We start from the raw sequence: 24,087 nt of genomic DNA, 5'->3' as shown, positions 1-24,087 counted from the left end.
GCCTATTGTTTCCTTTTAGCTTTAAAAGGTATTTCTATACCGCCACTCACACCCCCGCAAAAAAAAAGAAGTTATAAGTCTGATACTGTAGTTTCTACTTTAAAAGAAAACAAAGGAAAACTTAGTGAGACCCGAAAGGCACAGTATATCCTGAGGAATATGATGGGGGATTCAGACAGGCAAAATGTACATTCTTCAAACTGAAATTTGCCCGAGACAGCTGAGTTAAAGAGCTGAAGTGTGGAGAGAGCACAACAGAGGAACCATTAAGAGAATCTGCATTCAAGGGGGAAATGAAAACACCTGGGATTTCATTACAGGTTGAACCTCTCTCGTCCAGATCGCTCTTATCCAGAAACATCCATCATCCAGAATGATTTTACTTAGCTGGATGTCCACTTTTTATGGATGTGGGCAAGTTTTTCGCAGTCCCATAAAGTTTGTTTACGGTGTTCTGTGCTGTTAGTGAGGTCTCATTTGTCCCTACATGTCCTTTAAAAGCACAGGAAGCAGTGGATGTATAGGTAATGCTGCTAGAAAACACTGACCTCCCATGGTCCAGAAAACTCTCGTTCAGAACTGGTCTGGTTCCAAGGGTACTGGACAGGAAAGGTTCAACCTGTACATCTCTAGTAGGCAACAGATGAAAAAAAGTGCCTTCGAAAGTTTCAGGCTTTGCTGCAGCTACATAAAATAGTTACCCTCTTGCTCCCATTTTATCTAAAGAAGAGCATTTTTGAAAATAAAAATCCCTGGCTCAATTGTTCTACTAAAATGAAAATGTTTAATTTCTTCTGCAATGTGTACTTGGACAGACTCACGCAGAAGCTGAGCATACTACTCCAACTGGACAAAGCGTAGATCCCTTACATGGGTGGTGCATAAAGGAAACTGACCGCTGAAAATGCAGCAGCATTGCTTAGATACTCCCGTTAACAGGAAACTGCACCCACTGTGCTGCATCCAGAGCCAAAGCTCCTAACAGTGCAAGTGCTTCCCATCAGCAAAATACTGCCCAATGTTTTAGAAAACATTAGACTGTTTCTCTCGTGCTAATGGCATGTTGGAAAGAACCAGTGCATTATGATCGCCCAGAGAAGTGTGTTCTTTCAAAAGCAGAAGTAACTATATCCACAATGAGTAATATTGTCTCTCTGTAATGGCATTGCAGTCCCATCAGCTGCCTAGCGTGTGTGCTCTCCCTGTTTCTGGTAAATGGGAGAGCGGCAGGCAACCTCAGTGGAACAGGGAACTCGGCTCTGATAAGTAAAACGTGCAGCATTTATTAGGCACGATTGAAAAACTAGAATTCTTTTCTGGGCAGCAGTGGGAATGGCAGAAAGCTTTCTGAGTTAGGAGTTTTCCCAAAAGCTGCCCAGTGCATCCAATGGATACATTTCAGATGGGGAGAAATAAGTGCAGGTTTTCCTTTTGGAGCCTGTCCTCTCCTGTCCCAACCCCCCCGAGACAGGAATTAAGGACAATAAACAAAACGTTTTCATCGAGCCTGCTCTGTGCACAACCCTGGACTGCAGGCCGGATCCTGCGCTCACTCAGATCAGTGAGCAAACACCCCACTCACGTCTGTGGTCCAGGATCTTGGCAGGGGGCAGGGAGAAACGGTCCATGCTTTGGAGGACGGGGGTACGGGTCAGGAATGCCCTAGCACCTGCAGAATGGAACATCAGGCGCTGAGACGGACGGGATTTGTAAGTCAGCAAATCGGGTCAGGGAGCTTGGCAGAGCCAGAGTGAAAGTGAAGTGGAGTTCTGGGCTGACTCCCCCAACGCTGGGAAGGCTGAGTGCTGCATGCTACTGCAGTTAAATGATTTCTTTTCCCCTCACACTTCACATATAATCAAGGAGCCAGCCTCACTATGCCTTGCTCCCATTCCGGTGGCCTGCAATGCCTACGGACAATATTTGAATACGAGTAAGCCGGGTTCAGAAGCATTTTTCTAATCTTTACCAGTATCATGGTGATGACTGTTACTGTCCCCGCTTCTCTGCCATGTCAACATGAATGCCAATGGCCCGACCTACCCCAGGACAAAGGATAAACGCTGACAGAAAATAGCCAGTGAACGTGAAAGGTTTTACACCCTTTCCTGGAAGGTTTAGGTCACTAAGCAGAACACTTATCACTGGGGACATTTCTAAGGCTGCATTCATAGCTGAATGTAATTCTTCCATAGGCTCACTGCCAGTACATCATTGTGAAAAACTTCATAGATACCGTGGAGAAACTTACAAACGAGGCTGAAATCCAGAAGATTATGAAACATCTTTGTGACCTTTTTGCATTACATGGTATCTTCTCAAACACGGGAGATTTCCTGCATGATGGGTACATATCTGGGGACCAAATGGATTTGGTGACTGCATCCTACTTGGACCTACTCGCTGTCATTCGGTGAGCTACAAAAGTATTAATACATTGTACAGCAGCACCCCACCCCAAAAGGGGGACATGGTGTTAACTAATCATTGTTAAGGGTAGTTGTGTGTCACCATCACCAAGCCTGATGAGATGTCAGATGTACACAAGTCTTCCGTGCAAGCTTTATTTTGATAGCTATTACCAACACAAGCAAGACATTTTTAAAATAGAGAGTGTACCTCCCTAAACTGGGACTCTCTGGTCTGGCAAATTCCATGGTCCAGCAGCAGCACAGATGTTCCTGGACCACAGAGCCCAAGGACAGAGAGGTCTGGCAGTGGAGCAGGAGTGCAGCAGAGAGGGCAGGCAGTGTGGTGGGGAGCTCCGGCCATGGCAGCTGAAGGCTTGTGGTGGCCAGAGAGTTCCAGCTGGCAAGTGGCAGGAGAGCGAGGGCCCAAGGGCAGTGGGGTCGGAGGGCAGCAGGACAGAAGGAGCCAGCAGCAGCGAGGGGCAGCAGGACGGGGAGGTCAGTGGCAGGGGACATCCCCTGGTCTGGCAAATCCCATCCTTCAGGACTTGTTAGGTCTCCAGGGTGCCAGTCCAGGGAGGTCAACCTGTACATAAGAACGGCCGTACTGGGTCAGACCAAAGGTCCATCTAGCCCAGTATCCTGTCTGCCGACAGTGGCCAGCACCAGGTGCCCCAGAGAGGGTGGACCGAAGACAATGATCAAGTGATTTGTCTCCTGCCATCCTTCTCCAGCCTCTGACAAACAGAGGCCAGGGACACCACTTCTATCCCCTGGCTAATAGCCTTTTATGGACCTAACCTCCATGAAATTATCTAGCTTCTCTTTAAACTCTATTATAGTCCTAGCCTTCACAGCCTCCTCTGGCAAGGAGTTCCACAGGTTGACTACACGCTGAGTGAAGAAGAAATTTCTTTTATTAGTTTTAAACCTGCTACCCATTAATTGCATTTGGTGTCCTCTAGTTCTTCTATTTAAGGAACTAATAAATAACTTTTCTTTATCGGCCCTCTCCACACCACTCATGTACAATTTTAACCTAACTGTTGATTTAAATTACACTATTTAGAGAAAAACAAATTTAAACTAGAACGATAAATAGCAGCCAAGCAGAGTGCCTTGTAGCTTTTAAACATCCAGCAAGCCATGCTAGCCCTATATATGAAATAACTTTTGGCATATTGAATACTTTCTGCCATTTTACAAGATGTCTCAGTTGGTTTCAAAGTCACATTTGGTTATAATCAGAAAAGATTAAAAGGTTTTTCAGACATGACCTTTAAACAAAAAGGTAACCATGGAGTCATTTCTCAGATGATATAGTAAACTAATCCCTTACAGTGTTGAAAAAGCTGGTTTCACATCGGATTTACTTTTATGTAGATACTCTGTTTCATTGGGACTTTAAGTTGTTGACCCTGTGAGGTAATTTGGACTGCACAAAACCTACGCAATTGGACTACAAAATAGCAACTGAGGCAACACACTTTCACTGGAATTTCACAGGTAGGATTCAAAAACTAGCAAATCTAAACTGAATTTTCAAAAGATCCCAATCCCTGGAACTCATTATCAAAGATACTGCTGAGGTTAAGAATTTAACAGAACTCAGGAGAGAAGTGCCCATTTCTATAAAATAATGAAAACATGCTGGAGTCAATACTTAACATTTAAAATGACAACAGCCAAGAGCTTGAAAGGGGCACAGATGCACCAGCTTCAGGACAAGACAACCTCATTGAGAGGGGAAGTTCCTTCCAAGCTCCTAGGTGCAGGTCATTTCAGAACTATCTATGGCAGCATTTCATGCAGTCCTGGCTATTGTCAAAGGCCAAGATTCAGTAACATATTTAATCAGTGATAGAAATGCAGCCGTGTTAGTCTGGTGTAGCTGAAACAAAAAACAGGACTATGTAGCACTTTAAAGACTAACAAGATGGTTTATTAGGTGATGAGCTTTCGTGGGCCAGACCCACTTCCTCAGATCACTTCCTTTTGATCTGAGGAAGTGGGTCTGGCCCACGAAAGCTCATCACCTAATAAACCATCTTGTTAGTCTTTAAAGTGCTACATAGTCCTGTTTTTTATATTTAATCAGGTCATTAGAGAAGATTACTCAGGTGCTTAAAGACAAGCACATGCTTAAGTGCTTTTCTGAATCAGGGTCAGAGACAGCACACTGGACCAGATAAGCCATTGGTCTGATCCAGTACAGAATATTCTATATGCCTGTAATTAATTATGTTTATCTCAATCTACTACAAACTCTGAAAGAAGTCGTAGCATGTGTGGGAGATTTACAGTGACATTTTGAAACCAACATGGCATTTGACCCATTCTTAGTTCTTTCCTTATATGATGACATCATCCATGGCTTGCGGAGATCCTGTTTCTCTAAGTGGCCTTTTTTAACAAGTAAATATAATTTGGAGGCATATTACTGTAATTCCATTTTCATTTCCTCCATTTATTTTTTTTCTAAGGCACTAAAACCGGAACTTCATTCTGTGGGGAAATAAACATTGTCGTTTATTTGGTTAGTTTAAAAAATAAGTCTGAATCTATTTTTTAATTAGCATTATTGTTTGAAAACTTTAAGATTAAATCTATTTTACCAGTGGCAGCAACAGCAAGCATAATACCTGCATTTCTAATATGACTATGATGTGCATTTCACTAATGACAGCATCGCTGCTTTTCATACCACGGTGGCAGGGTGCAATTGCCAAGTGAAATACCATCCAAAAGAGAAACACCCCCTACTCCCACGGGCCAGCACAAGCCTGGGGACCGCTGAAGCCTCACATCAGCACACTGTATGGCACAAGCTGTAGGGCTTGATGATTAAGTGCATCACGGTTGCTTCAATCCAGAGTCAGGGACCGATCCACAGAGGTGCCAAGTGCCTTAAATTGCCATTGACCCTAATGGGAGAAGAGAAAGCTCAGCAGATTGGAAAACTGCCACTCACAAATGAATGTTTATTGGCCAATAATCTCTCTCAAAAACCAGGAACGCCACGTTTGAGCTTTTGCCAAAAACTCAAAAACGAATAGCAAAAGTAAGCAGGAAGCCTGCTAAACACCCCCTGGGGCCACTGGCCACTTGAGACGCTAAAAGAGCACTCAAGAGTGATAAGGCCGATGCAGAGAAATTAAATGAATTCTCTGCATCAGTCTGCACAGCTAAGGACGCGAGGGAGAGTCACACATCTGAGCCATTCTTTTCAAACGACAAATCTGAGGAATTGCTCCAAATTGAGGTATCAGTAGAGGCGGTTTTGGAACAAATTGAGAAATTGAACAGCAATAAGTTGCCAGACCTGATGGCATTCACCCAAGAGTTCTCAAGGAACTGAAATTACCGGATCATTAACTGTGGTTTGTAAGCTAGCCTTTAAATTAGCTTGTGTGCCAAATGGCTGGAGGATAGCTAAGGTGGTGCCAATTTTTAAAAAGGGCTCCAGAGGTGATCCTTCCAATTACAAGTCAGTAAGTTTAACTTTAGTACCAGGCAAGCTGGTTGAAACTACAGTAAAGAAAAAAATTGTTAGACGCAGGGGCAGCCTGTGAGCCTAGGCAAACTAGGCAGCTGCCTAGAGCGCCACTGGCCTGGGCGCCCAATGATGACGTCACGGCCATTGATGGCCGTGCGCGGGGGGGGCCGCTAATTGCACCGCCCGCCTGGGGCGCCAGCTGCCACAGCCGGCCTCAAACCACTCCTGGTTAGATGCGCAGATGAACATAATTTGTTGGGGAAGAGTATACATGGTTTTTGTAATGGGAAATCATGCCTCTCCAGTCTACTATAATTCTGAGAAGGGGACAACAAGCATGTGGACAAGGGGGACCCAGTGGATGTAATGAACGCAGGTTTTCAGAAAGACTTTGACAAGGTCTCTCACCAAAGGCTCTTAAGCAAAGCAAGTTGTCATAGGATATGAAAAAGGGTGGGTAATAAAACAGTGGCATTTTGCCAGGGTACGCTACAGTGGATCGCTGTTCCTGGCCAAAGGAAGCTGTGGGAAGCGGTGATCTGTGGCCAACGGGATCTGCAATCACTTGTATCTGCAGAGGCATAGGAAAATATAGTGGTGGCAGCCCACTAGGTGCTGACCCCGGCCAACCAGATCTGGCCTGCAGACCCGTATTTGCCCATTCCTGGATGAGAGAAAAGGTCCTCTCATGGATCGGTAACTAGTTAAGATAGGGTAGGAATAAATGGTCAGTTTTTAGAATGGAAAGAGGTAACAACTAGTATTCTCCAGGGCTCTCTACTGGGACCAATGCTATCAAATATTCATAAAAGATCTGGAAAAGGGATAATCAGTGAGGTGGCAAAATTTGTAGACAGTGTAAAACTGCTCAAGCTAGTTAAGCCGCAGCAGACTGCAAAGAGCTTCAAAGGGATCTCACAAAACTGGGTGAATGGCCAATAAAATGTCAGCTGAAATTCAGTGTTGATAAATTCAAAGTAATGGGATTATCTTTTCCAATATACAATTATACATACCAAATGATGTCTGAATTAACTCTTCCCACTCAAGAGAGAGATCCTGGAGTCAGTGTGGACAGTTCTCTGAAAACTCAACTCAATGAGCAGTGGCGATCAAAAAAGCAAACGGTGTTGGGAATCTTTAAGAAAGGGATAGTTAAAATAGCATCTTGCCGCTGTGGAAATCCATGGCAGGTCCACATCTTGAAAACTGCTTGCAAATGTGGTTGCCCCATCTGAAAGATTTGGAATTGGAAAAGGTTCAATAAAAACATTTAGGAGTATGGAGCAGCTTCCATGAGGAGAGATTATTAACACTGGGCAGCTTGTAAAAGAGACAACTAAGGGAGGACATGCTAGAGGTCTCTAAAGTCATGATTGGTGTGGAGATAGTAAATGAGGAAAAGTTATTTACTCCCTTCCATAACACAAGAACCAGGGATCGCTACATTAAATTAATATCTGATTTAAAACAACCAAAAGGAAGCACTTCCTTCACACAGTGCAATGTCTTTGGCACTCCCTGCCAGAGGACGTTGTGAAGGCCAGGACTTTGACAGGCTTCAAGAAAGAACTAGATAAATTAATGGGAGGATAGGTCCATCAATGGCTATTAGCCAGGATGGGAAGGGATGGTGTCCCTAGTTTCTGTTTGTCAGGACAGGCATGGGAATGGGTGACAGAAGATGGATCATTTGATGACTGATTGTTCTGTTTATTCCCTCTGAGGCACCCTGCACTGGACACTATAGTTAGTCTACACTGCCATTTTTGCTGGCAGTGAATATGCAAATGAGGCACATATTAGCATATTGCTGTGCCTCGTTTGCATAGTTTATGCACATCTTTTTTGTGCAAAGGGTTTTTGTGGGGAAAAAAGGAGTGTGGACAGGGGTTTTGCGCAAAAATGTTTTGGTGTGCATAAATTATGCAAATGAGGTGTGGCGATATCAGAAGACAGGATAGCGGGCTAGATCAGTGTTTCTCACCAGTAGTACGCGTACCCTTGGGGTACTTTAGAGACGTCTGAGGGGTACGTCAACAGAACTGAAATATGAAGAAAACTGAACTTTTGTTGTTTTACGGCGCTTTATTATTTTTGTACTTTTTACACCCAAAAATGTCATCACCTGTGCAGCTACGATTAAGTTGTTTAAACAAATGTATTGCAATGGTAGAAAAAATGTTTGTGTGTCTGAAAACTGGAGGTACTTATAATTTTTTTTTTTAAAGGGGTACTTTATAAAAAAAAATAAAAAAGGTTGAGAAACCCTGGGCTAGATGGACCTATGGGCTGACTCAGTCTGTCCATTCTTATGAACATTAGTTCTTAAACCACCAGGTTTCTTCACACTACAGTAAATACTCAACTGCAAATATGAACTGTTTTTCCCCATTTGGCCTCTGCACAATAATAAGGGTTTCATTAGCCCTGCAGTGAGCATGGTCTCTCTGCTTCTCCAGGAGTGACGCAGTGCCACTAGTGGATGCTTTTGACTTCACTGATGAAAATTTAAATTCTGCACTTGGGAGTTACGACGGTCACGTCTACCAGCGGCTTTACGAGTGGGCTCAGAAGTCACCAACCAACCAACAGGTAAGGGACAGTGAACTACAAACTACTGGCACCTTTACAATAGCCTAGACCCACATTATTTTGACCTATAATATTGAAGGCTGATGGTCTTCTAAAGCCAAAAGGTAAAAATCACAATATGTTCCTTGGAATGGAGTACAGCCGGTCTCTGACTTACAACCACCTTCACTTATGACCATCCGCACTTATGACCAAAGCGGTCGTAAATGAGGTCCCCGAGTTACGAACGCGATCCGCGTTTACGAACAGTGAGGTCGCCTGTAACTCAACGGGATCCGAGTTACGAACGCTTCGAGTTACAGCCAAGTGTTTGGTCCGTAACTCGGGGACCGGCTATATTCAATTGTGCCAGCTACACTCACGGCTCAGAATCTGAGGGTTTAATGACTGAGACCCCGCTCTAGCAATCAACTCCATGGAGATGGACCTCAACAGACATGAACGGGACACCCCACATCCCTCGCTAAGGAGTTACTCAAGGTTAGGGATGTTAAATATCATTAATTGAATAGTCAATTAACCTCTTGAATTCTTATCCGTTACTCGACTATTCTATAGTCCTTGGGGGTGGGGGTGGGGCTGGCAGCCAGTGCACTCGAACCCACTCCTGAGGAGCCCTCTGCCACTCCATGCTGCTTCCTCTGTATCAGAGGCAGCAACATGGGTTGCCAGGCAGGAGCTGGCCCGTGAGGAGAGTCCGTTTAAAAACCAGCTCCTCTTGTGTACCGGCTGCCTGTTGCCCTGTGCTGCTGCCTCTGATACAGAGGCAGCAGTGCGGGGTGGGAGGCTGAGCTTCCAGACCCAGCGCAAACCGGAACTGAGCTGGGCTACCTGTCTGCCCACCCAGCTCCTAATACTCTTCAAATGCAGAACCGCAGCAGGGGTAAGTCCCGGACTTGGTGCAAACTGGGACTGAGTCGGGCTGCTGGCCAGCCTGCTATATAATTTACTGGCAAAGGTGGGGGAAATGTGTGTAGTCTACAGCATTAATGGATCAGCTTTTGTTTATTGGTTAATCGACTACACTATTACATCCTTAACTCAAGCAGGCCATCAGACCCTTGTCTGCTCTCATTCCATGTGCAAAACAGCCAGTAAGAAATAGGATTTGGTTCTGGCGCAGTAATCAGAACTTTGTAAGTCTAGCCCTGCACTTGAGTTGTGTATTCCGTGAAGTCAGTGCTTGCAGAAGACACTGATCTACAATTGCTGGAGCCTGAAATCCATTTTATCCATGGAACAGATACAACATAGTAGCACTGCTGCATGATTCTCTGTACTGTTGTGCCAATCTGCCCTCTGTTCTGAAGTGAATGCCCTGTAAGGGGGAGAGAGTTTGCTTAGGCCCTTTTATTCCTCGGCAGTTTCAGGAGAGGCCTGCTAGTACCATTTAAATGCTGACAAATGAGCCCTGCTGCCCAGCTGCAACAAGACTACCCTGAAACCCATCTGACGGTCTTCCAGTCATTAGTGACCTGAACTAGAACAGGCAATCTAGAGGTCCCGTGCTCCATCTCCTGTTACCAGTAGCCTGAGTTTCCCAGTCCTCAGTCTGGAACATGAACAAAACCTATACGTGTACAAGTTAACAACATGGACGATGATAGTTACACAGCCTGTATTAACAGGCTGCATATTCATAGATACGGAGTGATAAATGTTCACACAGTAATGGGTATAAGTTTTAAATAACGTACCCTCCCCCTCTCCTTTCCATGCACTGTATTTTCAGCACGTTGCCTTCATTTCTAACATCACCTTAAGGGTGAATTAACTTCATTGTTTACGCTAGTTTGGGTTTTCTTGCTTAAACTAAAAACACAGCCCAGCTGCTTAAACAAGGGTTTTACCTTAGCACTTTTCTCAACAAACCAAGCACAACCAACACATTTTACAAACAAATGTACAATTTGAAGTTTGCCTTCAGTGAATATTCAAGTTAAAAATGCTTTCTGAAATTAAATGCTATGCATTCTCATTTGGGTATGCAGCACTTTATATTAACAACGTACAGGAGCCCAGATACTGGACTGGGGGGCGTTACATACTACTGTAGCATGTTTGGCTTCTTTTTTTAATTTATATTTCAATGATCACGCTGAATTACTGAGAAATCGTTGTGTTTCCCTTCCTACACTCTCCCTCTTCCACAGGTGAGCCGGGCCTATGAAAGTTACCTGAAGCCACTTTTTCAGGGGGCTCTATCAAAACTATGAAGATTAACAGCTGCTTGGGACACAGAACATTTTCTTTGGTTCAGTGTATGGTTCACAAGCTGGCACGCTGCCAGTGTTTTATAAATAATCATAGAGCGACACTGAACAGCTGACTGTGTTGTCTGCAAACATCAACTGGAATTCTTAGTCATTTACATTTAAGAATGGAAGGGAGCCAGAAAGCTCTTTCAGCTATGTCCACATCACGTAGAGCAGTGTTTCTTAAACTTTTTAAGATGGAGGAACACCAAACAATAATTTGTTGAGTGGTGAAAAATAAGAGACCGCGGAAAAGTTATTGAGCAAATAAATAAATAAATAAATAATTGGGGGGAAGTTATTGAGGGGGGAAAAAAAACTCGCCTGTCCCTTTCAAGGTAGCCATTTTGAACTCAGTTCTCCGTGGCACACCTCCGACTGCCTCACGGCAAACCGCTGTGCCACGGAACAGTTTAAGAAAAACTGCTGTAGAGTGCCGTATTAGGAATTCACTTTTTTTTTTTTATTTAATTATATGTTCGAAGTAGCAGCACAAGCTGCTGTATTTTGGCAGTTTGATACTCTATTTTTTTTTTTTTTACATTAAGGTTAAAAATAATTACTTTGGGTATGTCTACACTACCTCGCTAGTTCGAACTAGGAGGGTAGTGTAGACATACCCTTTCTTGCTGCCCTGGACATAAGTTTGTGGAGCCCATAAAATGCTTTACCACCAAATCAAGAAACTTAACAAAACTAATGTAAAGTCACAGCCATAGATTCTAAAACCAGCTGCTTAGATTAAGAGCTCTATTAAAATGCAAGCCCTTTGGGGAAGGGAACAGAATTCCTTCTTGTATCTTGCTGATCAGTGAGCGCACTCTGCACTTAAATAATCAGTCAAAACTCACACTGACTATGCCAGCTTCAACTTGTGGAAATGATCTATTATGATGTGAGCTGCTGATGCCCTGTCTGTAAACTTCAGCCTCCAATTGTGGTGTGCGATTTAAGGTTTGCTTATTAAATGGGTCTGTGTTTATGAAGTAAAAAGCACGTATCTTCTATTCAGTGATTAAAGCCAAACATTACCTTGCAAAGAAATGAAGAATGTTGTTAAGTACTTATTTGTAGGATTTTTCTTGTAGTATTGCAAATGAAAACTATTGACTGGGATCATATATTGGGTCTTACTTGGCAAGAAACAAGCAGCTTGCCGGGACTTCCTCAGTTAAACACAATAGCAGCCTTTTCCTACTTGAATAAAATACAATAAAAAACCACTTAATGTTAAAAGACAAGATAAAAGCCCCTGAGCGCCTACAGAAAGGGAGGTGAAAACACGGCAGAGGAAAAGCATGACCCTGAGAAAGATCTCCGCAGTCAGAGACGTGTGAGCGAGCCCATCTATGTGACCAGCACACACCCATTGCCAGTTTCATCAACTCTAAAGGTCTATGTGCACTGCACTAAAACGCTGTGACTGCCCCATGTCAGCTGACTCAGGCGAATGGGGCTAGACCAGGGGTCAGTAAGCCGGCTCATGTGCCATGAACTCAGCCCTCCTCCTCTGCACTGCTGCTGGAGCCCTTCCTCTTCCTCAGCAGCAGGTTTGAGGGGGAGGTGGCTAGGACTGAGGCTCCTCAGCAGCACAGGGCCCCCCCCCACAGCTGCTACCGGTCCCCCAAAAGAACCTGTGACCAGAAAGACTCACGCTGGCCCGTCCCCCTTCATGCTGGCGGGGGTCACGTGGTGGGGCAGCTGCGATGGCCCAAGCCCAGCCGGAACTGGGAGTGCCCCTGGCTCAGGTAGGTCCAGCTCATCTCACCCCCAGGTCAGCTCTGGTCCCCAAGCCCCGCCCCTCATAGTACCCGCCCTCCCTTCCCCCTGCCTGACCTGGGTGTCACCTGCAGGCAGCTGCTGCGTGGGCAGGGTCACAGTGCTGCCGGGCTGAGGGGGACCCAGACCGCATAACCCAGGCTCATGCCCTGCCTCACCTGCACAGTGCTGCCCCCAGGGCCTGTGGGACCAAGCCCACCTCACCCCCCTGCCCAGACCCGCGCTCCAAGTACGCAAGTGGCACTGGTGCCTCCTCACAGTGCACCCTTCGTAAGGGGGCTGCTTTCCTGGGGGGGAGGGGGAAGAGTCATCAGAAAAATGCAAGGCAGTGGTAACCCCCACACTGGGGTGCATCAGGCTGGACACCCCGGTACGTGCCCTGAGAAGTACCAGCCCCTGAAGGAGGTTCAGCAAGATCCTAGCTCTAGCTCCAGCTTGCTTCATCTCTCTAAGTTCCACCTTCTGCTGCTCTCACGCAAAGATTCTCAGAACTGGAGATCTCTGAGCACTTCTCTGTGATTTCTCTTGGACCACATGGCTGTGGCAGCGGCTCCTCCAGGGCCAGCCAGGGACCTCATGGCCATGGCCGTGGCTGCAAGGGGGTGCAAAGCCAGGTAAGCATCGCCCCCTACATCCAAACCCCCACGCCCCAATTCCCTCACTCCCTTCCAAAACCCTGCACCCCTAGCTTGCTCTGACACCCTCCCTTGCTCCGGCTTCCTCCACCTGGCCAGTCACCCTACTCCCAGCCTGCTACTGCACCCCACCTCCCACCCAGACCTTGCAACCTCTCCCTATTCTGCACCCCACCTCCATCCCAGATCCTGCACCCCATTCCTATCCCACTCGCTGGCAGCCCTCTCTCACTCTGAGCCCCTCATTTTTGTTCCTACCCCAGAGCCTAAGGGGGTCCATAAAATCCACTAACTGGCACCCCAGAGAAGTCAATTTGGTCTATGGGAAATCCTGAAGCTCAGTCCTCCCTGTTCCTTCCCCTTTCCCCGTGAGGCTGGAGCACCAGAAGAGCGAGGTGTCACATCAGTGAAGGTTGGGGGTTCTTGGAGGATTTTTTTTGCTTCTCACTTGTGGGGTCCCCAGCTGATTTTTCTGTGGGTCACTGACCCTGATCCAAGAAAAGTTCCTCACCCCTGCCTAAATAAAGAGAAGATTGAAACTTTGTGTGTTGGACATAATATTTTTACTTTATTTAAAATGAAGTTTGATAAACTAACATGAGAAAGTTAAAACACTTCATCTGTTTAGTAATTTAAAGTGTCCTCCCTTGCTGCAGCTGGTTCAGAAAATATGGTCACCATACCCAGCCTGCCCTTGTGCCCCCTCCCCCCAGCACACACCTCTGTGAATAAGTTCAATCTTGGCATGCCACTTTTGAAAAGTTGTCAATCCCTGGCTTAGTCCTTTAGGCTGATCTGCAACCCGGGCTCCCTTCCTTTGCATGGTCCCAGAGCCCAAGCATGGAAAGTTACATTGCAATTTTGAAGGTAATATAGCCAGCACTGAATCAGCTGACATGGGCCACCCAAGGTGTTTTACTGCAGCGCAGACTTAAGCAGCTTTTTGGTTGGGCTTAAGGTAAGCAAGGTTGCAAAGCCCAGGCTTTCTCTGACCATACCTGGGATGCAGGAGTCCATACTGGACAGATCAGTCAGACCAGGTGACTAGGAAGTGTGTGTACCTAGAGATGATTGTGAAGGATTTAAAGCAGACAAACATGACCTAGAAAGAGGATTAAGCAGAATTGCACTGGCCTAGTCACTCAAAGCAGATAGAAAATAATGAAATAAACTTTGTAACTTTGATTCCTGTTTGGAGCATCTCTTTATGGATAATTCCACAGAATGCATAAAAGAGGTAGGAGAAAAGTCTAGGGAGATGGTGGACAAGAATGCAGAACTAGAGTCCCTTTGAATTCAACAAATGCAGCTCTGTGCAAGATGAAGAGAGCTAAGACATGTTGGCAATGCATATGATGAATACTCTGAATGTAGATAACATTCCCACCAGTTATAGCTATTCAGACTATAGATGCATCCTGGATTAGCGTCCTTCAACTGACATTAATCCTTTAGTTAAAATATAGACTCCCCTTTAATTTTCAATATGGAAATTATTTCTATGGAAATGTGATACAAGGTCTACTAAATTGAATGAGCTTGTGTGTGTGCATACACACCAGAATAGGGAAAGTAGTAGCCTAAACAGTTTCACTATCCTGTATTGATATATCTTACCCCCTTTTTTCCTAGAATAAATTAGTAGGAGATAAAAAATACAAGCTTTATTTCCATATTTTACATGTTTATTAGCTTTTTGCTGGCAGGCATTACACGTGGGAATAATATTGCACTAGGCATTAAAAGTATGAATTCTACCTCTGGATATTTTGCATTCAGAATCCAGTATAAATGTTTCTAATCACATTTTCATGGCTACAGATAATATTTGGTTGCTTGATTTATATGCATAGAAAAACAGTTGTCATAACTGTAAAAAGCTGTACTTAAATACTTTAAAAGGGTAGGATTTGTTTTCCTAAAATATTACAATACTGTTTATTGGATTTAGAAACTAGATTAGTTTACATGATGCTCGCATTTCCCTCATCTGCAGCTTAAATCCTGTTTGTTCTTTACTCCCAGTGTTTTAACAGTAAATGAATTAGAGACCATTTAAATAGGTGAATTTAGCACTTGAGGTTGAAAGAGCTGACACAAAGCGTCCTACCGTACTGATTTTTAAGACTCCTCCTTAAAAAAAGTATCTTGACAGTGTGAACAGGCACATGCATATCTTTTTCTGGACAAGACAAAAACAGCTGCTAGAGCACGTAACGTCTCCAGTCCTTAATGGTTATTAATAAATAGTCATATAAAAAGCCCATGCTGCTGCTTCAGTCACAATTAGATTCTCTCCGGTATGCTGTTCCAGGAAGTTGCGTGTAACCTCTGAAATGGCATCTGTGGAACCATGCATCAGTCATCCGTTTTCCGTGCCAGTCTACAGAAAGTCCAGTTGTGCTCCACTGTATTTTCATTGGCCCGCTCGCTCATATGGTGAACTCTTGTATTTCTGATCGCAAAACCTTGTTTTGTAATGTATTCCATCAGATGGACTCTGAGGGAAACTTCTTGGTGGTAATCACATGGCCCAAAAGTAAAGGAAACCTGGCAGTCTCTTGTGTCCATCATGTGCTTATTCCACTTGGTAAAGTGATTTGAAATGCCTTCCAGTAACGAATGGACCTTAGTTGTGATGGTTAACTGTGTTATAATTACTGCCACTGGATTGGAATATTTGGAAAGTTTCCGTGTGCTGGACAGCTCTACTACTTCTTCAAAGGTATCCACAGGATACAAAGGCTTGGGGTCATTAAGACACTGAATGAGTGGTTCAATTTGATAAAAATCTGCTTCTTTTCGAAGCAAGTCAAATTCCTTGAAGTCTAATGGCAAAGTCAACTCTGAAGTCCTTAAAAAGTTAAGAACATACCGGAAAAGAGGTCCATCTCGGTCAATGAAGTAATTGCCCTGAGAGTCCCTGGCAGTGGGGAAGTCTCCCCCGAACATGGCCCCAAGCATTGAATCGGGATATCTTGTGAGAGTGGTGAGGGATGTCGTATACAAGTGTCCACCTACATTTAGTGTGACTGGTTCAGTCATCTAGAAGAAAGAAATACCACAGTTTATCGAACTACCAAGAGAGATTTTTCATCAACACATGGCGGTTGCTGTTAGAAAGTTGCTACTGTTCAGTTTGAAACCTACCAACGGTGTTATATGGGAATAATTTCAAGAAACTTTGCCATAATCCACACCTGGCAACTCAGCAGAATACTTACATTTAGAAAGCATATCCTCAGAGTGTTTTACAAGTATTAACTAAAACCCATAGCTCAGGGTCAAATAACCATTTCATGCTCTAAAAGTAAATACTTTCTCCATTTTACAGATTAAGAGACTGATGCACAGTGTATGCGATTTCCCCAAGGCCATACAATGAGTCCGAATTTCACCTTTGGCTCCTTGCTTTTACAGTATGTCTTTTACTCGAGAAGGAACTAGCTGTGCGGGTACAAAACATCTTTCCAGGAAAAAAATGAAGTGACATAATGCAATTTTAGATCTCAAAACTAGAGCTTTCATTCAGAGGTGCAGCTCAGGCCATCATAAAGAAAACTATCAGAAAAACCATATGCTGTGCAAAGGAAGGGCCAGAATAATAGAGCTAGCCTGCAGCTACAGCATCCACATCACACCTACAAAGGCAGGGGAGAAAAAAAGATCCTGTACCATCCTGGCCACTGATTCTGACAATTGGAGCAGAAGGCCAGACAGACAGGCAAACAGAAAGGAACAGGATATTTAGAGAGAGAGGAGAGAAGGAAAAATAAGACATGTAAGTATAGTTTTGTTAGTAAAGATGGTGTTTAATCAACAAGAATATTTTTCAAAATAAAATGACAGCAAACTGATTAAAGGAGCAGAAAGGGAAACTTTTTCTTTCAACTTTGTATACCAGAAACATGGCTTTCCAGTCCATCATCAAACTGTATCTTTTAGGAGAAATGTAGCCCTCTTCTTGATGTTGTGATAAATAATTACTATTCTTTGGCTAAAGATTAAGAACGTGAACTATACCAACACACAATACGGAACGGAACACTTATTAGAAACAACCTCCTATTTGCTTATACTATTTTTACTAGGTTCATTTTCTTCACTCAGCATTAAACCCAAAAAATATACACAAGGCCAAGAGATTCAGGGAGACCTCATAAAAATCTGGAAAGCTCAATCCTGTTGTTCAGCATGCACTCATCTTTTTATTGGATCACTTACCATATATCCCCAGTCTCCATTATCCATCTGTTCTGTTGCTTGATCTATGGCAGTCTGAATTTAACTGAAGGATGCTAGGAGAACCGACAAATCACCTTCTATTCCTTCCTGCAGATTGAAAAAAAAAAATGTATAGCAGACTGTAAGCACTTAAAAGAACAAGAAGAGAGCAGAATATATCCAATTGAAGATAGACTTGCGCCATAAACCTGTCACTTGCATTCAACTACAAAGCCACTTCAGGACAGGCATCTACAGAGAAGAATGTACCTATACGATCTTCCAGCATATCCTTCACCCTCGGATTGCTGTCTCTAGGAGCAACTGGCCATCATTTTGTAGGCTGTCCTAACATTCCAGTTTTGTTAAACAATGAATGTGTCTTTGACGATGATTTATACTCTTCACTTGGGCAAAGGAGGTATTCTTTAATAAGTAGCCCCAGCTACTGAAATCAAACCCCTGCATTAACCCCCTGCTGACAGGGACTTTCAGCTATAAGATAGATGTAGATATATCTAATTATGTCAGTGGTATTATGAGCCATTCTGCACAAAATTGTACAGAAACACATATACATGAGGAACGAGGAGTCCTGTGGCACCTTATAGACTAACTGAAGTGTAGGAGCATAAGCTTTCGTGGCAAAGGCCCACTTCGTCAGATGCATGTGACGAAGTGGGTCTTTGCCCACGAAAGCTTATGCTCCTACACTTCAGTTAGTCTATAAGGTGCCACAGGACTCCTCGTCGCTTTTGCAGATTCAGACTAACACGGCTACCCCTCTGATACATATACATGAGGCATCACTGTGTTTAAAAAACAGTGAGATTTTCACTGGAGTTAACACTTCATTAGAGCGGACTGCAATTTGGCTGCAAGAGTGAGAACCACAAAGTGTGAAACCAGAGCCCAAGCTGATTTCACAGCTGCCACAGAAACTTGCACAGCAGTTTCCTTTTCAGTGCAGTTTTATAAAGAAATCAGAACTACATTTTCCACAACATTACAGCAAGAATGTTTTGAAAAAAGTTTTAACCACAGTTTTCTAAAAGAGAGCCTAAACAGCATTCATTCACACTGCAGACTCTCCTGCCCCCCCACACACACTCCAAAAAAATGATGATGTGAAAGCCCAGGGCTTGGTTTATGCAAGAGATCCCTTCTGGTCTTTAAAAAAAAAAATCTGTGGCTCTATACAGAAGTTTGGTACAAAAATAATTCTGAGAGTTTTTTTTTAAAATACATCCAGGCGTGTTTTACAAGTCAGGCTGTGCAAATGAAATCACAAAGTTTCAGCCAGGACAAACTCAGACCAAAACAGATCTGATCTTCTCTTTAGTCCCTCGCAAACAGGGTGTCCACATCGCCCACTTCAGAAGAATGTGGCAAAGTTCAATGCTTTTTGCTCACAATAAGCCCAGAAGCAGAGCACAATGGCTCTCTCTCAAAAGGTCAGCCAGGCACTTTGAGAACTGTGATATAGCCACAGCCAGCACTATCGCTCAGAATTAAACAACTCTAGTGTCCAATCCGGCATCTTTTGCAAATTACAAAAAAGCAAACTAGTTAAATATGACTAATCACATCAGAGTCCCATATTTACAAAGTGCAGGTGGAGAACATCTAAAGGCAGGGTAGTAAATGAATGCTAACATAAAGATGGAACAAACTTAGAACACCAGCTCAACTGCCAGATGCTAAAATTCATTTTATCAACAGTAAAGGAATTTGTAATCAAGAAAACAAGCTTTTGCAGCTTTTAAGAACCTCTAACCTGAGAGAAAGAGCAGGGATGATTTCTGATAAAATCTCCGTAACACAGGAAAGGAGCAAATCTCAGACTAGAGGCAACAGTGAACATCAAGGAAAGGAGGCTACTTAAATTCCACAGCAAACAATGGGAAAAAAAGATCCCCTGGCCCAAAGCAGGCAGAAAGCAGCACTAATACTTTAAAAAAGGAAGAAGATAGTAGGTGCTCACCTAAGAGATGTTCTTTTACAAATTTTCATTATGTAACTGATACTAGTCAACTGCAACCTTCCAATCCAATAAATCAAACAAAAGCTGCCCTTTTGAGTGATCATAAAGGGAAAGAAAGAGATTACATCCTCCTGCCTGCACTATGGCAAAAGGCTTCACTTGATCACAGCACAGCTATGTAACACCATGGTGAATAATTTATGAAGGCAATTAGCTCAGACAAGCACATGTGCTAATAAATAAATAAATGAAAAGCCATCCAATAAGCCGCACTGATTTTGTGTAGCATTTGAAAGTCACTGGACATACAGAAATCAGCATAAGCAAGGAATGTTAAAGTGAGCAGCACATCAGAAATACTTGCTTGATAACAGCATTAAACCTCATCACATTGCAAGTTAAAATGCCATATGCTTCTGAAACCATTAACTTTCCTCATCAACATTAGTCTGGACATTTCTTGGTTCATCTTTTAAACAACTCTGTGTATAGTGATTATTTATTCTGGTCAAGTTCAATTCACATATAATGAATATTTAGAGGCAGACTAGAATGGAGAGGGAAGCCTTTGACAGTTCTGCCTTTCAACCAATTCACTGAATTATTTTAGTTAAAGGAATTTAACTACAGAATCTTAAAATAACTTATCTGCAACTAAAGAGAATGAATGCTCTCTTGGGTTAAAAAAAATCAGCAAGCTAGCAGAAGACTCCATTTAAATCATATTTAGCCCACAGTCATGCTAGCCCTTTGCTCAGGGTGAATTTACCTCACTCTGTGCTGAACACTGACCACAATTTTTTTTTTTTTTTTTAAAAAAAGGATAATTGAGTACCATCATTTTGAAGCTGATTTTAGGGCATCTGTCCTTTTTGGACAAGATACTCAGCACTAGAACAGTTAAGCACACTTGCCATTTCATTGCAGCAATGGCAAAAACACAAAAAACCCACTAGTAGAAAGCAAATAGCTCATTACAAGTGGCCACTTGATGATGATCAATGATCTCATTTCTATGAGATCATTCTGTAAATGTTGTTTAATATTTCATGACTCTGAAGATCTACTATGCTACCTTATTAACAGGCACACTGCTTATTACAATCACTAGTCCCATTACTTCAATGGACCTTTGAGGAGAGGAGCTGCACAAATCGTAGTCAGAGCCATCTGAGCAATCTCATCTGCACCATCCACACTTTGGATGAAAGTCCAAGCCAGACTGGTAAAGTTCTGACTCAGAGAGGTTCTCAAGCTTTTTCACTTGTGTGGGGACCACATTTTAGAAGAGAGCATCCTCTGCTCCAACCTTACCCCAATCATACAATGTTAGCTAAAAATAAGAAAAGCTTTCCTATCTTTTCCTGCAATTCAGCAGCTAGACTAGAGGGCAGCCAGCACCATATGACGTGCCAGCTGTCTGCAGACCAACTGTCCCCAGACAATTGCTTTGGAGCCTACAGCTTAATCATTTCTCTCCTGTAAATCACTCCCACTTCCAGTCTTTGATCATTTCTTCAGTAACAAAATATTAATCATGGCTGTGTGACTTCAATAGGTATCTTGGCTTTCTAGATCATTCAAGAATTTACAGACATCCTAAAGACAATGGTTTAAAAATCAAAGGTTGCAAAGCTAGCATTCCTACTACACAGTTAAATACAATTTGCTATTCAGGCTGCTTCCAGAGAGCTACTTAAGATAGATCACAGTGTCTGGCATTCAGACATATATTAATGAAACAAATGTCCTAGCTTCAAGTATAGGTAGTTACATAGAAAATGGATGGAAGAAATTTAAGGGAGTCACTGGAGGTAAAAGAAACAAAGCTGGCACAAGAAGCAGCTGCATTTGAAAGTATGATGGAAATCATAGCATGACACTATCCTTAGTATTGATTGAGTTTTTCCTTAATACAACTCTCTTCATGGGTTGTAACCTGGCTGTTTTATCTCACTCCACAATGAATCATGGTTTATACATTTCCAGAATCATCATCTTTTCTAAAATAGGTTACACACAATAAATATTTCTCTTCGTCGCTATTTAACTTTTAAAAATAAAACAAAATTCACACAACCGGTGGCCTTGATGTTTTCACCTTTGCATGCTCAGTTGCTTTATTAGAATTTACAACACCCTCAACTCTTGAGAGGGGAGAGCTGTATAAAACAATTTTTGAAAAAAATCCTTAGTTCTGATCTTTTCTTTTAGCCATACAATTTTCCGCCTTGAAAGGTGTCATTAGAAGCAGCTTTGGAGCAAACTGATAAACAGTAGTAAGTCACCGGAACCACAAGGCATTTGCCCAAGAGTCTGAATGTGAAACTGCAGCACTACTCTGTGGTTTGTACCCTCGCCTTTACATCGGGGGGGGGGGTCAAACTTTTTTCTCATGACCCCGGTGAAGAAAATTGTTGCTGCCTGTGACCCAACACAAGGGGACGGGAGTGGGGCTCCTAGGTCAGATGAGGTTTGGGGGGTAGGAGCGGGATCCGGCTGGGGGGGGGGGGCAACCTTGGGCAACTCCCAGTCAACAGCGCCGCGGGGCTCGGGCGGCCTCCCGCCCCTCCCGCCCCGCAGACCAGGCTCCCAGCCGATGGGGCGCGGAGCCCTGCGCCTCTTTCCCTCCAGCACCGGGGCACAGCCCAGCCCGCGGCGCCAGGGCAGGGGGGCCGCTCAGCAGGGGCCCGACACCCCCGGCCCCGGGTCGCCCCAGGCCCCTTTGCTGAGGAGACGCGGAGCCCAGCGCCAGGCGCCCGGATGAACAATGCCCCGGGGGGGGGCGCCGCCCACGGGCACTGCTGGGGGGGGGGGGAGCACGTGCCTGGAACTCGGCCCCGCCTCCTGTCAGCCCCTCAGGTGCGGTGCGGTGCGGTGCGGTGCGGAGCGGGCGGGGCCCAGCTCCCCCCCCCACCCCGCCCAGCGGGGCCGCTCCTCGGCGAGCCCCTCCCCCCGCAGCTCGGCCGCCGCCTTCACACCCCGCCCGCGTCCGGCCCCTCCCCCACCGCCACCGGGCCCCGGGGCCAGCCCCTCACACCCCGCTCACTGGCTGCGCGCGCGGCTCCCGGGCTGTGGAGAGGCCGGTAACAGCGGCGGGGACAACTGAGCGCGAGCCCGGCGTTCCAGCCGCGCGGCCCTGACTCCGCCCCCTCCCCGCGCCAAGGCTCCGCCCCCGGCCCCGATCCCGCCACGCGCAGCCCCCCCCCCCCGGGTTTCTCGAGCCCGTGCGCCCTCGGGCGCAGCCGCGGGAGGTGACCGCGCCGTGCGGAAGGGGGGCCCTGCACTTCAGAAGGGACAGGCGGATGAGCCAGTAGCCACGAGCTGCGCTTTCCAAGCCAGGGGGTGCATCCTGCCCCCAGCGCACACCTAGGCCTAGCCTCTGCCATTGCACATCAGGGGCATTAGGGTGTGTAACACCAGTATCTGCTAATGCCCCAATGTCAGCCTCCCACAACGTGGTGCTGCACAGGTGCATAGGGCATGCCTGACACCTTATTACAAAAATGGCTCTTCAGAGGGTCAGCAATAAGGAAACAGTTGCAATCTCATCAAATCAGTATTATTCAGACGTGACCTTGCAATGAGTCCACCAGAGCAGCCCGTTAGGGACTCCCTGTCTAGTCCTCACAATTCCAAAGAGAACTGCACACGGTGCTTAGAATGTAACCATTAGTGCCCGGCCTGCCTGAGTTTGCAGACATCCTGAAACAGTAACTACAGGAGAGTTTGGAACTGGCCTAATTCATCTCGGGAAGGTTAATCTGAAACCTAATAATGATAATTATTAATATAGTTAGTGATATCACTGTGGATTAGTGCAGCGAGAGAGAAAATATTATTTAAAAAAAGTACAATCTCTTCTGAGCTTTGTCTCGTTTTGATGTTACAGGTGGGTGAAGAGTAAGTGGTGGGCAGATCATAGAAGAGTGTTACCAGCCTTGATTTTTCCAGTCTGACCTCTGCTTCAGATACACAGATTTAACTCCATTTCCATGGATCTATCCCAGCTCATTAACTCGCAGATAGACACAAGGAGTTCTGAGGCCTTCATGGTTACATCACATGGAGACACCATACCAGTGAAGCAGCACAGGCACTTTGACACAGAAAACACAGCCTGGCTGTGCAGAGGATAGTCCCAGGGGGAGCCACAAGTCTCCAGGTGCTGCCTGGAAACCCCATTCATGTGGGTTCATGCTAGCATTGTGACTTCACAGCATGACATTACACCCAAACACTGTGACACAACACAACAGCAGAACTGTGAAGGGGGTGTGGTGTCCCACGGCCTCTTTTTCAGCCTGCCTTCCCTACCATAACTAGAGGCTCATAATGTGAGCAGATTTGGGCCGATTTTCACAGGCACGTCCCCCAAACTACAGCAACCACCTGCTAAGTTTCAGACCCCTGCACCAAGGAACCGGATGCATGAGACCTATTAACCAAAAAAAAAAAAAGACTCAAGACTTGTGGCCAAGAATAACAACTGCAGCCCAGCTTCGTGCGTGCACCGACCTGGCTGAAACCCCCCAAACCAGCGGGAAAGGTCGGATAGTAGCAGCTGCAGACCTGGAATGCTGCCCTCCAGAAAGGCAAAGTTGTAAAGGATGGCGCCCCCTGCTAGTTTTGGTCCATGCGCGTCGCCGTACTCGCAGGGCAGGCGGACGTTCGGCCCGCGGCTTCGCAGAACGCGCTCAATCCACTGAGG

The 24,087-nt window shown here is 44.9% G+C and overlaps 2 protein-coding genes across 7 annotated transcripts in view; one reads left to right on the top strand and one right to left on the bottom strand.

Annotated features, from left to right (window-relative positions):
• Window positions 1–11,805, top strand: part of ACOX2 (acyl-CoA oxidase 2) — a 31,738-nt gene extending 19,933 nt beyond the window's left edge. Inside the window, exons 13-15 of the mRNA XM_075938403.1 lie at window positions 2,196–2,413; window positions 8,367–8,499; window positions 10,653–11,805. Of these exons, the coding sequence (XP_075794518.1) occupies window positions 2,196–2,413; window positions 8,367–8,499; window positions 10,653–10,715 (414 nt within the window). The 3' untranslated portion in view covers window positions 10,716–11,805. The remainder of the gene's footprint in view (window positions 1–2,195; window positions 2,414–8,366; window positions 8,500–10,652) is intronic.
• Window positions 11,806–12,580: 775 nt separating this feature from the next.
• Window positions 12,581–24,087, bottom strand: KCTD6 (potassium channel tetramerization domain containing 6). 6 transcript variants are annotated; one of them, XM_025186463.2, is made up of 3 exons: window positions 23,949–24,087; window positions 17,393–17,500; window positions 12,581–16,213 (listed from the first exon to the last, which is right to left on the bottom strand). In XM_025186463.2, the coding sequence occupies exons 2-3, from the start codon at window positions 17,417–17,419 to the stop codon at window positions 15,527–15,529; spliced, it is 714 nt and encodes a 237-aa protein (XP_025042248.1). In that variant the 5' UTR covers window positions 17,420–17,500; window positions 23,949–24,087; the 3' UTR covers window positions 12,581–15,526. The 6 variants fall into 6 exon arrangements, with proteins under 6 accessions (XP_025042248.1, XP_075794534.1, XP_025042249.1 ...); XM_075938419.1 differs by lacking the exon at window positions 23,949–24,087 and adding an exon at window positions 23,313–23,465 and having other exon boundaries at window positions 17,393–17,496; XM_025186464.2 differs by lacking the exon at window positions 23,949–24,087 and adding an exon at window positions 23,337–23,356.

This window comes from Pelodiscus sinensis, chromosome 11, assembly GCF_049634645.1.
Source record: "Pelodiscus sinensis isolate JC-2024 chromosome 11, ASM4963464v1, whole genome shotgun sequence".
In the NCBI taxonomy this organism is placed as follows: Eukaryota; Metazoa; Chordata; order Testudines; family Trionychidae; genus Pelodiscus; species Pelodiscus sinensis.
Note: the sequence above shows the minus strand (reverse complement) of the source record. Positions and strands in the feature narration are given on the sequence as shown.

Excerpts from the sequence above, each read along its gene's own strand:
- KCTD6 (XM_025186463.2), bottom strand. The coding sequence starts at position 17,419 with ATGGATAATGGAGACTGGGGATATATG. Across the intron at positions 16,214-17,392 it reads ATGGAGACTGGGGATATATG|ATGACTGAACCAGTCACACT; the intron begins GTAAGTGATCCA and ends TCTTTCTTCTAG.